General features: G+C 38.0%; 1 protein-coding gene across 1 annotated transcript; it reads right to left on the minus strand.

The window, feature by feature from the left end:
- Positions 1 to 5,156: 5,156 nt before the first annotated feature.
- LOC117328887 (F-box/LRR-repeat protein 3-like) lies at positions 5,157 to 15,175 on the minus strand. Its single transcript, XM_033886482.1, has 2 exons — positions 14,958 to 15,175; positions 5,157 to 10,784 (listed from the first exon to the last, which is right to left on the minus strand). Exon 2 carries the CDS (start codon positions 10,658 to 10,660, stop codon positions 9,215 to 9,217), a length of 1,446 nt encoding a protein of 481 aa, XP_033742373.1. The 5' UTR covers positions 10,661 to 10,784; positions 14,958 to 15,175; the 3' UTR covers positions 5,157 to 9,214.
- Between the last annotated feature and the right edge of the window lie 73 nt (positions 15,176 to 15,248).

Consider the following 15,248-nt stretch of genomic DNA (forward strand, 5'->3'; position numbering starts at 1 on the left):
TAGTGTTTGTGGTGTGAGGTGGTACTAGTGTTTGTGGTGTGAGGTGGTACTGGTGTTTGTACTGTGAGGTGGTACTAGTGTTTGTGGTGCGAGGTGGTACTAGTGTTTGTGTTGTGAGGTGGTACTAGTGTTTGTGGTGTGAGGTGGTACTAGTGTTTGTGGTGTGAGGTGGTACTAATGTTTGTGGTGTGAGGTGGCACAAATTTAAGTGTACATCTTTGTTGTATGTACTGTGAGGTGGTACTGGTGTTTGTGATGTGAGGTGGTACTGGTGTTTGTGATGTGAGGTGGTACTAGTGTTTGTGATGTGAGGTGGTACTGGTGTTTGTGTTGTGAGGTGGTACTAGTGTTTGTGGGGTGAGGTGGTACTAAGTGTTTGTGGTGTGAGGTGGTACTAGTGTTTGTACTGTGAGGTGGTACTAGTGTTTGTGGTGTGAGGTGGTACTAGTGTTTGTGTTGTGAGGTGGTACTAAGTGTTTGTGGTGTGAGGTGGTACTAGTGTTTGTACTGTGAGGTGGTACTAGTGTTTGTGGTGTGAGGTGGTACTAGTGTTTGTACTGTGAGGTGGTACTAGTGTTTGTGTTGTGAGGTGGTACTAGTGTTTGTGGGGTGAGGTGGTACTAAGTGTTTGTGGTGTGAGGTGTTACTAGTGTTTGTGGTGTGAGGTGGTACTAGTGTTTGTGGTGTGAGGAGGTACTAGTGTTTGTACTGTGAGGTGGAACTATTGTTTGTGGTGTGAGGTGGTACTAGTTTTTGTGCTGTGAGGTGGTACTAGTGTTTGTGGTGTGAGGTGTTACTAGTGTTTGTGGTGTGAGGTGTTACTAGTGTTTGTGGTGTGAGGTGGTACTAGTGTTTGTGGTGTGAGGTGTTACTAGTGTTTGTGGTGTGAGGTGGTACTATTGTTTGTACTGTGAGGTGGTACTAGTGTTTGTGCTGTGAGGTGGTACTAGTTTTTGTGCTGTGAGGTGGTACTAGTGTTTGTGGTGTGAGGTGTTACTAGTGTTTGTGGTGTGAGGTGGTACTAGTGTTTGTGCTGTGAGGAGGTACTAGTGTTTGTGCTGTGAGGTGGCACAAATTTAAGTGTACATCTTTGTTGTATGTACTGTGAGGTGGTACTGGTGTTTGTGATGTGAGGTGGTACTGGTGTTTGTGATGTGAGGTGGTACTAGTGTTTGTGATGTGAGGTGGTACTGGTGTTTGTGTTGTGAGGTGGTACTAGTGTTTGTGGGGTGAGGTGGTACTAAGTGTTTGTGGTGTGAGGTGGTACTAGTGTTTGTACTGTGAGGTGGTACTAGTGTTTGTGGTGTGAGGTGGTACTAGTGTTTGTACTGTGAGGTGGTACTAGTGTTTGTGGTGTGAGGTGGTACTAGTGTTTGTGGTGTGAGGTGGTACTTGTGTTTGTGGTGTGAGGTGGTACTAGTGTTTGTGGTGTGAGGAGGTACTAGTGTTTGTGGTGTGAGGTGTTACTAATGTTTGTGGTGTGAGGTGGTACTATTGTCTGTACTGTGAGGTGGTACTAGTGCTTGTGTTGTGAGGTGGTACTAAGTGTCTGTACTGTGAGGTTGTACTAGTGTCTGTGCTGTGAGGTGGTACTAGTGTTTGTGGTGTGAGGTGGTACTAGTGTTTGTACTGTGAGGTGGTCCTAGTGTTGGTACTGTGAGGTGGTACTAGTGTCTGTGGTGTGAGGTGGTACTAGTGTCTGTGGTGTGAGGTGTTACTAGTGTTTGTGGTGTGAGGTGGTACTAGTGTTTGTACTGTGAGGTGGTACTAGTGTCTGTGGTGTGAGGTGTTACTAGTGTTTGTGGTGTGAGGTGGTACTAGTGTTTGTACTGTGAGGTGGTACTAGTGTCTGTGGTGTGAGGTGTTACTAGTGTTTGTGGTGTGAGGTGGTACTAGTGTTTGTACTGTGAGGTGGTACTAGTGTCTGTGGTGTGAGGTGTTACTAGTGTCTGTGGTGTGAGGTGTTACTAGTGTTTGTGGTGTGAGGTGGTACTAGTGTTTGTACTGTGAGGTGGTACTAGTATTTGTGGTGTGAGGTGGTACTAGTGTTTGTGGTGTGAGGTGGTACTAGTATTTGTGGTGTGAGGTGGTACTAGTGTATGTGGTGTGAGGTGGTACTAGTGTTTGTGGTGTGAGGAGGTACTAGTGTTTGTACTGTGAGGTGGTACTAGCGTTTGTGTTGTGAGGTGGTACTAGTGTTTGTGCTGTGAGGTGGCACAAATTTAAGTGTACATCTTTGTTGTATGTACTGTGAGGTGGTACTGGTGTTTGTGATGTGAGGTGGTACTGGTGTTTGTGATGTGAGGTGGTACTAGTGTTTGTGGTGTGAGGTGGTACTAGTGTTTGTGTTGTGAGGTGGTACTAGTGTTTGTGGTGTGAGGTGGTACTAGTGTTTGTGGTGTGAGGTGTTACTAGTGTTTGTGGTGTGAGGTGTTACTAGTGTTTGTACTGTGAGGTGGTACTAGTGTTTGTGATGTGAGGTGGTACTGGTGTTTGTGTTGTGAGGTGGTACTAGTGTTTGTGGGGTGAGGTGGTACTAAGTGTTTGTGGTGTGAGGTGGTACTAGTGTTTGTACTGTGAGGTGGTACTAGTGTTTGTGGTGTGAGGTGGTACTAGTGTTTGTACTGTGAGGTGGTACTAGTGTTTGTGGTGTGAGGTGGTACTAGTGTTTGTGGTGTGAGGTGGTACTAGTGATGTACTGTGAGGTGGTACTAAGTGTTTGTACTGTGAGGTGGTACTAAGTGTTTGTACTGTGAGGTGGTACTAGTGTTTGTGGTGTGAGGTGGTACTAGTGTTTGTGGTGTGAGGTGGTACTAGTGTTTGTGGTGTGAGGAGGTACTAGTATTTGTGGTGTGAGGTGGTACTAGTGTTTGTGGTGTGAGGTGGTACTAGTGTTTGTACTGTGAGGTGGTACTAGTGTCTGTGGTGTGAGGTGGTACTAATGTTTGTGGTGTGAGGTGGTACTATTGTCTGTACTGTGAGGTGGTACTAGTGCTTGTGTTGTGAGGTGGTACTAAGTGTCTGTACTGTGAGGTTGTACTAGTGTCTGTGCTGTGAGGTGGTACTAGTGTTTGTGGTGTGAGGTGGTACTAGTGTTTGTACTGTGAGGTGGTACTAGTGTTTGTACTGTGAGGTGGTACTAGTGTCTGTGGTGTGAGGTGGTACTAGTGTCTGTGGTGTGAGGTGTTACTAATGTTTGTGGTGTGAGGTGGTACTAGTGTTTGTACTGTGAGGTGGTACTAGTGTTTGTGGTGTGAGGTGGTACTAGTGTTTGTGGTGTGAGGTGGTACTAGTGTTTGTGGTGTGAGGTGGTACTAGTGTTTGTACTGTGAGGTGGTACTAGTGTCTGTGGTGTGAGGTGTTACTAGTGTTTGTGGTGTGAGGTGGTACTAGTGTTTGTGGTGTGAGGTGGTACTAGTGTTTGTGGTGTGAGGTGGTACTAGTGTTTGTGGTGTGAGGTGGTACTAGTGTTTGTACTGTGAGGTGGTACTAGTGTTTGTGGTGTGAGGTGGTACTAGTGTTTGTGGTGTGAAGTGGTACTAGTGTTTGTACTGTGAGGTGGTACTATAGTGTATGTGGTGCGAGGTGGTACTAGTGTTTGTGGTGTGAGGCAGTACTAGTGTCTGTACTGTGAGGTGGTACTAGTATTTGTTCTGTGAGGTGGTACTAGTGTCTGTACTGTGAGGTGGTACTAGTGTTTGTACTGTGAGGTGGTACTAGTATTTGTTCTGTGAGGTGGTACTAAGTGTTTGTACTGTGAGGTGGTACTAGTGTTTGTTCTGTGAGGTGGTACTAGTGTCTGTACTGTGAGGTGGTACTAGTGTTTGTGGTGTGAGGTGGTACTAGTGTTTGTTCTGTGAGGTGGTACTAGTGTCTGTACTGTGAGGTGGTACTAAGTGTTTGTGGTGTGAGGTGGTACTAAGTGTTTGTGATGTGAGGTGGTACTGGTGTTTGTGGTGTGAGGTGGTACTAAGTGTTTGTGGTGTGAGGTGGTACTAGTGTCTGTACTGTGAGGTGGTACTGGTGTTTGTGGTGTGAGGTGGTACTAAGTGTTTGTGGTGTGAGGTGGTACTAGTGTTTGTGGTGTGAGGTGGTACTAGTATTTGTGGTGTGAGGTGGTACTAGTGTTTGTGGTGTGAGGTGGTACTAGTATTTGTGGTGTGAGGTGGTACTAAGTGTTTGTGATGTGAGGTGGTACTAGTTTTTGTGGTGTGAGGTGGTACTAAGTGTTTGTGATGTGAGGTGGTACTGGTGTTTGAGGTGTGAGGTGGTACTAGTGTTTGTGGTGTGAGGTGGTACTAGTGTTTGTGGTGTGAGGTGGTACTAGTGTTTGTGGTGTGAGGTGGTACTAGTGTTTGTGGTGTGAGGTGGTACTAAGTGTTTGTACTGTGAGGTGGTACTAGTGTTTGTACTGTGAGGTGGTACTAGTGTTTGTACTGTGAGGTGGTACTAGTGTTTGTACTGTGAGGTGGTACTAGTGTTTGTACTGTGAGGTGGTACTACTGTTTGTGCTGTGAGGTGGTACTAGTTTTTGTGCTGTGAGGTGGTACTAGTTTTTGTGTTGTGAGGTGGTACTAGTTTTTGTACTGTGAGGTGGTACTAGTGTTTGTACTGTGAGGTGGTACTAGTGTTTGTGCTGTGAGGTGACACTAAGTCTTAGTGTTGTGAGGTGGTACTAGTTTTTGTGCTATGAGGTGACACTATTGTGTCAGAATTTAAGCCAGGTTTTGATCAGGTGGCACTAGCTCCAACAACCTAAGTGGAGTGTCTTTGCTCTAACAGAGGTGGCCCTTAACCATTAAATATGGCACATTTAAAAGTTTTGCCATCTTGTATAGAACAAATAGATATGTATTATATTGATCAATATATTTCATATTGTTTGGGCTAATGAATTTTAATTAGGTCTACGTCTGATTGAATGTTATTTTTCAATATAAAAGGTAGATATAGGGTGTTATATCAAATGTCTAATAATAATTAAACATTTTTACACATTGTATAGTTTTCAACACATAAATTGTTATCAATTGGCCTTCCATCTGAGCGAGCTAACCATGGTTAAGTTCTCTAGGCTATTGTGGAAGATTCCCATGGCATATTGTTTCATATTTTGCATTATAGATGTCGATCTAATAACAAACTCAAGTCAGAAGTTGATTTAGAACTATTTAATTAACAAAGGTACTCATTGTTGACTTGCCACAGGTAATTGTTACATCCTCACTCAATCATATAATTTCTTGCAGACAAAATTAGTAAATATTACAGAATTAAAACATCTGTCATAACTAATGATATTACAATAACTATATTAATAAATACCAACAATCCATTTTAAAATATAATATCATATTACTACTTAATATGTGTAAATTAACAGAGATGTGATATCTAGGAAAACGCTCTATATGCTTTCCAAGATACAAATATATATTATTCATCCTTGCAGTATAACATTGGTATGTGAAATGGTCAGTATACACACTTAGAACACAAATGGTATACAAATTAATATCATCATCCAGGACAAATATAAGTAATAAATCTCTATCCATTGTTCAGTACAATACGCAATAATTCTGTCATCGTTCAGTACAATAATGGAGTTCCTCTTGGGTTAAATGATCACAATGAGAAATTTTAATGTCAGTGTGTGAAAGTGGTACATTTGTACTTGAATTTGTGAAAACTAGCTGGAATCTGAATGTTTGGAAGTCAGTATTTGTATCTGAGGGAGAAACCTGTCTGAATTTTGAAAAGATGACTTTTCCAGGGTTGAACCTCCCAACTGAGCTATATCATGTCCACACATATAAATCATATTTTACATTAATTTGTCTGTGTTTGTGGCATTGACTTTGACTGTGTTGAATTAAGCACGTTTAAAGTATATCATTGAACTGCATTCCAAAACTTGCACAAGATTTTCACTTCAAACAGGGATATCAGTTTTCTTGGGTTTTAGATCACTCTAAATTTTGCTGATTATCTTCATTTTTTCCGGTTGTCATTGAAATTTTTCAAAAGTATCTTGTGGAAATATTTGTTATCCCTGAGAAAAGAAATAAAAAGTCAAATTACGGATTGCAAGAAATACATACATGTTCAAATTATTGGACTACAGTGATAATGAGATACACTAGGATTAATGAGATACACTAGGATTAATGAGATACATTACTGTGTGTCCACGAAGGAGAGAAACAAGATAAATAACAGTGATAATGAGATACACTAGGATTAATGAGATACACTAGGATTAATGAGATACATTACTGTGTGTCCACGAAGGAGAGAAACAAGATAACTAACAGTGATAATGAGATACACTAGGATTAATGAGATACATTACTGTGTGTCCACGAAGGAGAGAAACAAGATAACTAACAGTGATAATGAGATACACTAGGATTAATGAGATACATTACTGTGTGTCCACGAAGGAGAGAAACAAGATAACTAACAGTGATAATGAGATACACTAGGATTAATGAGATACATTACTGTGTGTCCGCGAAGGAGAGAAACAAGAAAACTAACAGTGATAATGAGATACACTAGGATTAATGAGATACATTACTGTGTGTCCGCGAAGGAGAGAAACAAGATAACTAACAGTGATAATGAGATACACTAGGATTAATGAGATACATTACTGTGTGTCCGCGAAGGAGAGAAACATGATAACTAACAGTGATAATGAGATACACTAGGATTAATGAGATACATTACTGTGTGTCCGCGAAGGAGAGAAACAAGATAACTAACAGTGATAATGAGATACACTAGGATTAATGAGATACATTACTGTGTGTCCGCGAAGGAGAGAAACAAGATAACTAACAGTGATAATGAGATACACTAGGGTTAATGAGATACATTAATGTGTGTCCGCGAAGGAGAGAAACAAGATAACTAACAGTGAGACTAAAATTCCACCGCAATAGCAGCAATCAGACCAATGTCTGTAAAATAATTAGCACTTAAATACAAATCACAGAAGCACACTCGTTAAATATTTAGTAATGTATAAAGCCAATCAAAGTTTATCATACATGTATGGTCAGTGAACCAATGTAGGACTTGTCAGTGGTACTGACGATCACAGCTATGAAATGTATAACTTATAACATGTTATAAAAGTATAACTCACATGTTCCAAACTCACATGTTCCACACTACACAGAAATCAAACAGGTAAACACATGTCTATCGCTGTACTGTATAACAGGTAAACACCTGTCTATCGCTGTACTGTATAACAGGTAAACACCTGTCTATCGCTGTACTGTATAACAGGTAAACACATGTCTATCGCTGTACTGTATAACAGGTAAACACATGTCTATCGCTGTACTGTATTACAGGTAAACACCTGTCTATCGCTGTACTGTATAACAGGTAAACACATGTCTATCGCTGTACTGTATAACAGGTAAACACATGTCTATCGCTGTACTGTATAACAGGTAAACACATGTCTATCGCTGTACTGTATAACAGGTAAACACCTGTCTATCGCTGTACTGTATAACAGGTAAACACATGTCTATCGCTGTACTGTATAACAGGTAAACACATGTCTATCGCTGTACTGTATAACAGGTAAACACATGTCTATCGCTGTACTGTATAACAGGTAAACACATGTCTATCGCTGTACTGTATAACAGGTAAACACATGTCTATCGCTGTACTGTATAACAGGTAAACACATGTCTATCGCTGTACTGTATAACAGGTAAACACCTGTCTATCGCTGTACTGTATTAACAGGTAAACACATGTCTATCGCTGTACTGTATAACAGGTAAACACATGTCTATCGCTGTACTGTATAACAGGTAAACACATGTCTATCGCTGTACTGTATAACATGAAATCGGGTTGTGTCTTCTTTCTTTCCTGGTTTGGTGCTTTCAAATTATTTCATGGGTACAAACTTTCAGGGTTAGCCCATGCAACAATAATAATACATACAACAATATTAGTTGTATTTATATACTGTATATATTTGTGGTAACATAGCAACCACGAAAATAATGAAATTTATACACAACAGATGTTTTATGTTATAAAGTATTATGTAAATACAACAAAGAAAGTATTTTACACCAGGCAAGAACTTATACCATGTTATGTTCAGCTATAAGTTGTGCTCAACACAACTTTAACTAAACTTGCTTAAATTATGAAATTGCAGTTTAAAAGAAGAACATTGAATATAATATCTCCCTGTAAGTCTTTCCAAAATAATTCGGATATCAAATTCTATCACAAAAACTATTTGAGCCTGAGCATAAAATGTGTATAACGAGTATGAGTACATGTAAATGTTTTTACCATTTGGCTACAAGTTATATGTTATATAATACCACACAATAACATGTAAACAAACACAATATAATAAATACTTAAAGAACATGCATCCACATAAAAACAACAATATAAACACTGTATAGCTATAGGCAAGCTTGCGACAAGGAATACACATGTCAAATATATTGTGGCCAAGGTTAATTTTTTTTTAAAAGTAGGTCAAAGGCCATGGTCAAGGTCAGTGATTCAACAAATATAGTAGAAAATTTTACTAGAAATACCTCAGCTGTATCCTCATTAGTATTGACACAACACTGTTTAAAAAAAACTTTAACCTAGCTGTCTATGGATGCCAGATGTATAGCAATATTTCTTCTGAACTTCAAAACTAAAAAGGATTTCAGTTAAAAATAGTAAACTGTATATTTGATTAGCAACTCTAATTAACAATCTGAAACTGCAAGGTCAACTGTTCATTCAAACTTTCTGTAAGTCTTCCATCCCATGAGCTCATACATCTGCAAGTGGGAAGTATTCCCGATTTCAAGTCAATATTATTAAATTTGGATTCGGCAAAATTGTTTAACCTTAAATCCATAATAAAGTTGAATGCCCACTACAATGTCAAATACCATTTAAAATCTAAACATTTGACAGATGTGACACATACTGTACATATTTGGTAGCTGTGGACAATGAGGTAGATGAGGAATTTTTAATTAATCACATGTACAATATGTTTTTTAAACATTTGGCTTGTCTTGTTATACCCATTTCCTGTTCTATAATGGATGGAAGATATACTGTGTTGAGAAACCCTTATAAAAATAAAACAACAAGCTAAAAGATCAGAAAGGTTAATATTGTAAAACAATGTTAAAGAAATAGTACTTCATATTGGTTTCCAACTGTATCCCAAGGCTTCGGACACTTTGTCCTGCATTTCTTGTTTCCGCTGCGAGTCGGGGTGTACTAGCTGATGAAACCTTGCAATACCCACAAGATAATACTGTCCATCTTCACCAGGGGCAATAACTCTGTCATCATCCTCATCGTATGACAGTGCATCTTGGACTGTTATACAGCTATTGGGAATAACAAATTCATTCCAACAAGTACCACGGAGTTGAGCCAGTTTTTCAACTGATTCACAGCCAAGAGATCCATAGTATACAAAATGATTCAGATTTGGAGATCTCATAGCAAGGGAGACAAGTTCATTTTCTTTGCATGATGGATCACAGTAGCATGCAAACTTCTTCAAACTTCTGTAGTACATATCATTCAAGGAAGTTATAATTTGGGAATCACATTTTGAAAATTTCATGAATGTGATTGCAGTGAGTGGACAATCTGTTTTCAACATGGATGCTAATTCTAGATGAGGAGTTCTGGCCAATAGTGTGCATTCCATCTCCACCTCTGGGTTAGCCAGCACAAACTGTTTCCAATGTGAGGAAGCAATTTCTGGTATTTTGAAGTTTTCATTTTGTGGACAGAAGTGCACAAAAACCTGTAGAAGTTTCAGCTTAGAGCGCCCTGGCTTAGACAGTTCTAGTATGATATCTTTATCCAGCATTGGTGATCGTAAGCTCAGCTGTTTCAGGTGCTGAAAATTGCATATAAGTGGTAGCATTGACTCAGGGGAGGGAAGGATCGGCATTCTCTCAGACCATTCTGTAGCCTTGCACCAGAAAAGACTGAGAGTTTTCAGGTCTTTCAATTTTGGGTTTTTGAGAATTACTTCAAAGATGTTCAAATCTTGGTTTGATAGGCTGTGCGGATACATTGGCCATGATTTGATGTGGAAATGCTTTAATCGAACAGCATGTTGAATAAAGGACAACAATGCTGTGATATCTTTTACTAATGGCTGGTATCCGTCAATGTGGTAATAGGAGGTCAACCTTCCTATCTCCAAGGTCAAGCTCTCCAGACGACACTGCTTACTAAGCTCCTGCATGATACTGATCCACTCCTCTGGGAATTGGTTTAGATATTCAGTTACAGTTAGAGTAAGCTTTTTGAAAAATTTACCAAACCTGTTGATAAGTTTGATATATTTATGAGGAATAAAAATCCTAGATCTGATGGCATGGGAATAATTGTCAGTACATCCAAACAGGTGGATCTTCATAGTGTGCCACAAGCTTGGGTGATTGAAAATTTCGTACAAGGCTTGGCATGTTTGGGACACTACATATTGTTGGTGGAGGGGGAGATAACTCATTACTTCCACCCAAACAACCTCTGGAAGTTGACTGAAATCTGGACCCTGAGTCCTGGCATTCCTCATTGTCAGCAGTGGACTGGGTTCCTTCCCTTTCAACTGTATCATTGGTTTTCATAGCACAGTAGCCATCTTCTTCAGTTTCTGATTTGTCTTCACAGTTTGGAGGATGGACTCCAGAAACTTCATCTGATTCTCTTTCCATTTCTCAAGGAAGCTGTTTGTGTCACACCTGGAATTAAAATAAGAATTATAAACTTAAAATTTTAAAATTATATTTATCAAATTACGATTATTATTTATCTGAGGACTGCAAAACAAGTAACATCAACTTATACTTAGCATAAATGTTGGCCTGAATAGAGCTAGTACATTATAAACAAGGGTCTTACTGTGGGGGGAAACCAGCAGAAAACCAATATGGTCAGGCAGATGACCCCATACCTTTTCACGTTTGATTAAGAAATCATATCCAAGTTGCCTGGATGAAATTGTACTGGCAAAGTGCCACCTTGCCACCCAAGTTGTCAAGAGATTTTTTTTTCTATGAAGTATGAACAATTTCTTTACTAAAATGATGAACACATGTAAAAATTATGAAATCTGCGAAATAGTTTTATTGGCTTTTTCAAAAAATATATGGAACATTTTGTGAGAATTTAGATCAAGTGTTACAAATGAATCTCACAAATTAAAATGTACAGATAAACAAGGACGGATAGCAACAGCAATACAAAGTCCCCTGCCTGAGCTAGAAGTGCATCTATTCATTTCCCATCTTTTTTTGAAAAATGGTTTTTCGAAAAAAAAACAAATGTGGGATGCGCAACTACATGTTATGCTGATCATGTATACCAAGTTTCGTTAAGATCGGAGAAGTACTTTAGGAGGAGTTGTCCGGACAACTATTGCGTGATAGACAGACAGACAGACAGACGGACGGACGGACGGACGGACGGACGGACGGACGGACGGACGGAGGGTAAACCTATAGTCCCCCCGTTTTTCAAACGGCAGGGGACTAATAAAATATTGGAACTATATAACACTATCATTTGCATTTTAGTCAGAATATCCTCTGACAAGTTCTATCAGTTAAAATTATAGTAACAAAAAACAAATGCTTCATAGTAAATTGTTTCCTCATTCCACTCTCACATGAAAAATGCTTTATCGACATTTCCTGGGTTTAACAGTGATGCTTTTGGCACCATAGGCTGTGAGAACATTTACCCAATGACCATGCATGCTTTTAAATTTGACAAAGCTGCAGAATTTATTACATAAAGTTTAAATTACACTGTACCTACTCCAATACAACACTTTTATATAACATCTCTTGTGAGGACTTGTATGTATGCTATTGCAGATTCCTTTCCAAAGTCCTCACCCTCTGAGACTATATCATTTATGTAGAATCTTGTCACTAATGTCTAACTACAGTTGGGTGTAAGCTAACCTTTACACCTAGTGCACTAGATTAAACTAGTAGTGCACTACACCCTAAGAGGTGATGAACAGCAAAACCCCCATACAGGTAATGGGCAGTACCCAAGGCTACCTGTGATTTTTACCTGTACTGTGCTATCTAGCAGTTATATTCCAAGAGTTATTAAAAAGGTTTTGGAAGTTTAGTTTGATGTTATATTTCAACCTTTCTATTCTTGTTAATTATACACTGTAACTAAGTTAAGACAGAATTACTTTATAAATCCTTTACTAAGTTAAATGTACAAGCCTTATAGTTTTATTTGTCTTGGGTACTTTATATTTTGTATTGATTAATCAGTTATATATTTCACATGTTTAATTCCTGTAATTTTGTTTTCATCACATGAAAGTATATTAAAACTTTTGAAAACAATTATCGTTACTTTAACATTTTCAATTTGATACATTTAATTTATATTGTAGTTTAATATCAGATTAAATTAGGCGGCCTATTCATAATTTCATTTTTGATGTGATATTATGCTTATTAATTTACATAATTTACAGAATTTACATAAAATACATATACTTGCACACTTGTGGAGGGGGAGGTCAACATCTTTAAGCTTATATAACACACATACATGTTCATGTATCTGGAGCTGTACCTGTCATACAACACTTGTATTTGTAATTTCATAATTTTCTTCTATAAAGTTACCTGCTAACAAATATATTATATACACAAGTGGATCATGTGGACCTTAAGCCAAAGGTGTTTTTTTTACAGTTCATGCTAACATGTTTTTTTTTGCAATATTGTTTAAAAACAAAGTTTTAAGATACATTTTGATCAGCATTTAAGTGTTTCCCTATTGCATTAAGAGAATGATTAATTGTTCTTTACCTAAAATATAACTGATGGGGATTTTACCTGTTCTTGTAAACCAGCAAAATCAGCATATAAACTATTTTATTGAATATCTTTATTTTGAAGAAAAATGTATATAAAAATTAATTACCTTTTTGATGATTCCCCCCAAAAAAGCCTATAAATTTTTGAAAAACATCCACAGGTAGATATTATATATGGGTAGTGTTAGTTGCTAATTACAGGTAGGTAAGGCAGAGGAGCCTGGCACAGCATGCTATAAATGGACCCCTGGGGGGGTAATTGGGGACTTGACAAAACTATAGCCAAGTGTTAAAACAGGCACACCTTAAGACTGAACCTCATCTGATACATATATATAGGTAAGGTGTTATGGAGGTCCATAAGGTGGTAGTGAGGTTGGATTTGGGCCCTGGGGCCCAGGTGGCCATGACAACAGGCATGTCCTGATAGTACCAATTTGTACATACAGGTACATATACATAACTTGTGTAGATATTATATGTCTCTTACAGAACATAAATGAAAATATATGAAACTTCTGATTCTTGATTATGTACTATTAAATGATTTCATGGTTGAATTAACAGATATAAGTGAAATAACAATACATTGAATTGAAAAATATTTTTGTCTGATGAAATAATAAATATAAAAATATATGTACATATACAGTGTAATTGAGAAAAAATCTACAAACAGTCATCAAGGCCTAAGGTAGAATTAATCATTAATATAAAATGTATATTAATTACATCTAAAAAATAAATAAATGAAAAGCATCAAAATTTTGAAATCAGGAAGATAAACCTTAATTTTACACTATAATGAAATCTTTTTAAAAGATAAAAACCCACTACAAATCAACCCACTACAAATCAACCCACTACAAATCTAATTGACAGAGTTTTAATTCCTCTTGTGCAATATATCATATAAGAACTGCAGCCAATTTTATTTTGAGTTAATATTAGCTAAAATTTTATCAACATTTAGATATACCTGGTAAAGTCAGGATGACAGATATGTACCAGGTAACTACAGGTATCTTAACACAAGTGTCCAGTGGCATTGTCCATTACCTGTATAGGGGGATTTGTGGTCACACATAGTGGACTACTAGTTTACCTGTAGCTTAAATGTAGTGCACTACTAGTTTAAACGTAGTGCACTAGGAGTGCACTAGGGTGTAAAGGTTAGCTTACACTCAACTGCATGCATACTGTACATGTCTTTAGCAGAAAGGGTGAATTTAAAGGCACTAAAGTTACAGGAAAGAATGGAAAAGAAATTGTTAACTTTGATTTTATGGGGAATCACAGCAGTGTCACCTCCTGAACCTCCCTAGAGTATATGTAGTTACATCTTCACAGTCACACACCACCAGCTCAGACCTTAATAACCATATACCAGGTTACAGCATCTGGGATTCGGGTCAGAAATTAGGCTCTTTGAAAAGTGTAACGGACAAATTGTAGCCTCATGAAGTTGAGATCATTGTCTGTCCTATTTGGTCATGTGTAAAAGCGGGGAGTGTAAGGCTACCTTATCAGTTCAAGCTGATGGGCATTAATTCCTTTTAGCCTATTAGTGGTTTATGACATAAAGTAACTTAGAGAATAGGATTTAAGGCCAGTTAAGCTATTCTTTATTACTCTTCCTAATAATGATCAGTTGGATACAAATATGTCATTACTGGATCTGATCTACATGTCTACATGTGTACAGTAGATTGATTTATATGACCTGGGTCATTGATGTCCCATGATTTTTCATGGGGTGTAACAAAGGTTTCTGAAATGATCAGATATGTTGCAACTGATTGGCTGATATATCAATTTTTAAAAGTGAAAAATGACAGAAACCTTCGGATTAATGAGCGATGGATTTAATAACCCAACATTTAACAAACACACAAGTACTGTATTCTATAAAGGCCATTGGCCAACTTATAATTTATACTTGAAAATTACTTGTAACTCCCACCTTATTACACACATGCGCCACCCTACCGAAAACAGTTCTTACCAATACCGCTTATACTACAGTAAAAAATCATTTACAGTACCCTAAAATACTTACAGAACAGTAGGCCTACAGCAGATCTACTAAGTTACACAACTTCCTGGGAGCAGTGATATGCAGAGCTAAGTTTGATGTGGAATGCGCCGAAATTTCGCTCCATGGCACTTCTTTCCTATAGTTTCTTCCCTAACATTGATTCAATGAGCCTAAATTCTATATATAAACATCATTTGGCACATGAACTGTCAAATGTAAAAATAGCAACGGTATGCGTCATAAAGGTGAAACTGAAAGAAGAATACTAAAATCTTTCAGTGACCCGAAAATCCGGACTATCCGGTTATTCTA

Source organism: Pecten maximus, chromosome 6 (genome assembly GCF_902652985.1).
Source record: "Pecten maximus chromosome 6, xPecMax1.1, whole genome shotgun sequence".
In the NCBI taxonomy this organism is placed as follows: domain Eukaryota; kingdom Metazoa; phylum Mollusca; class Bivalvia; order Pectinida; family Pectinidae; genus Pecten; species Pecten maximus.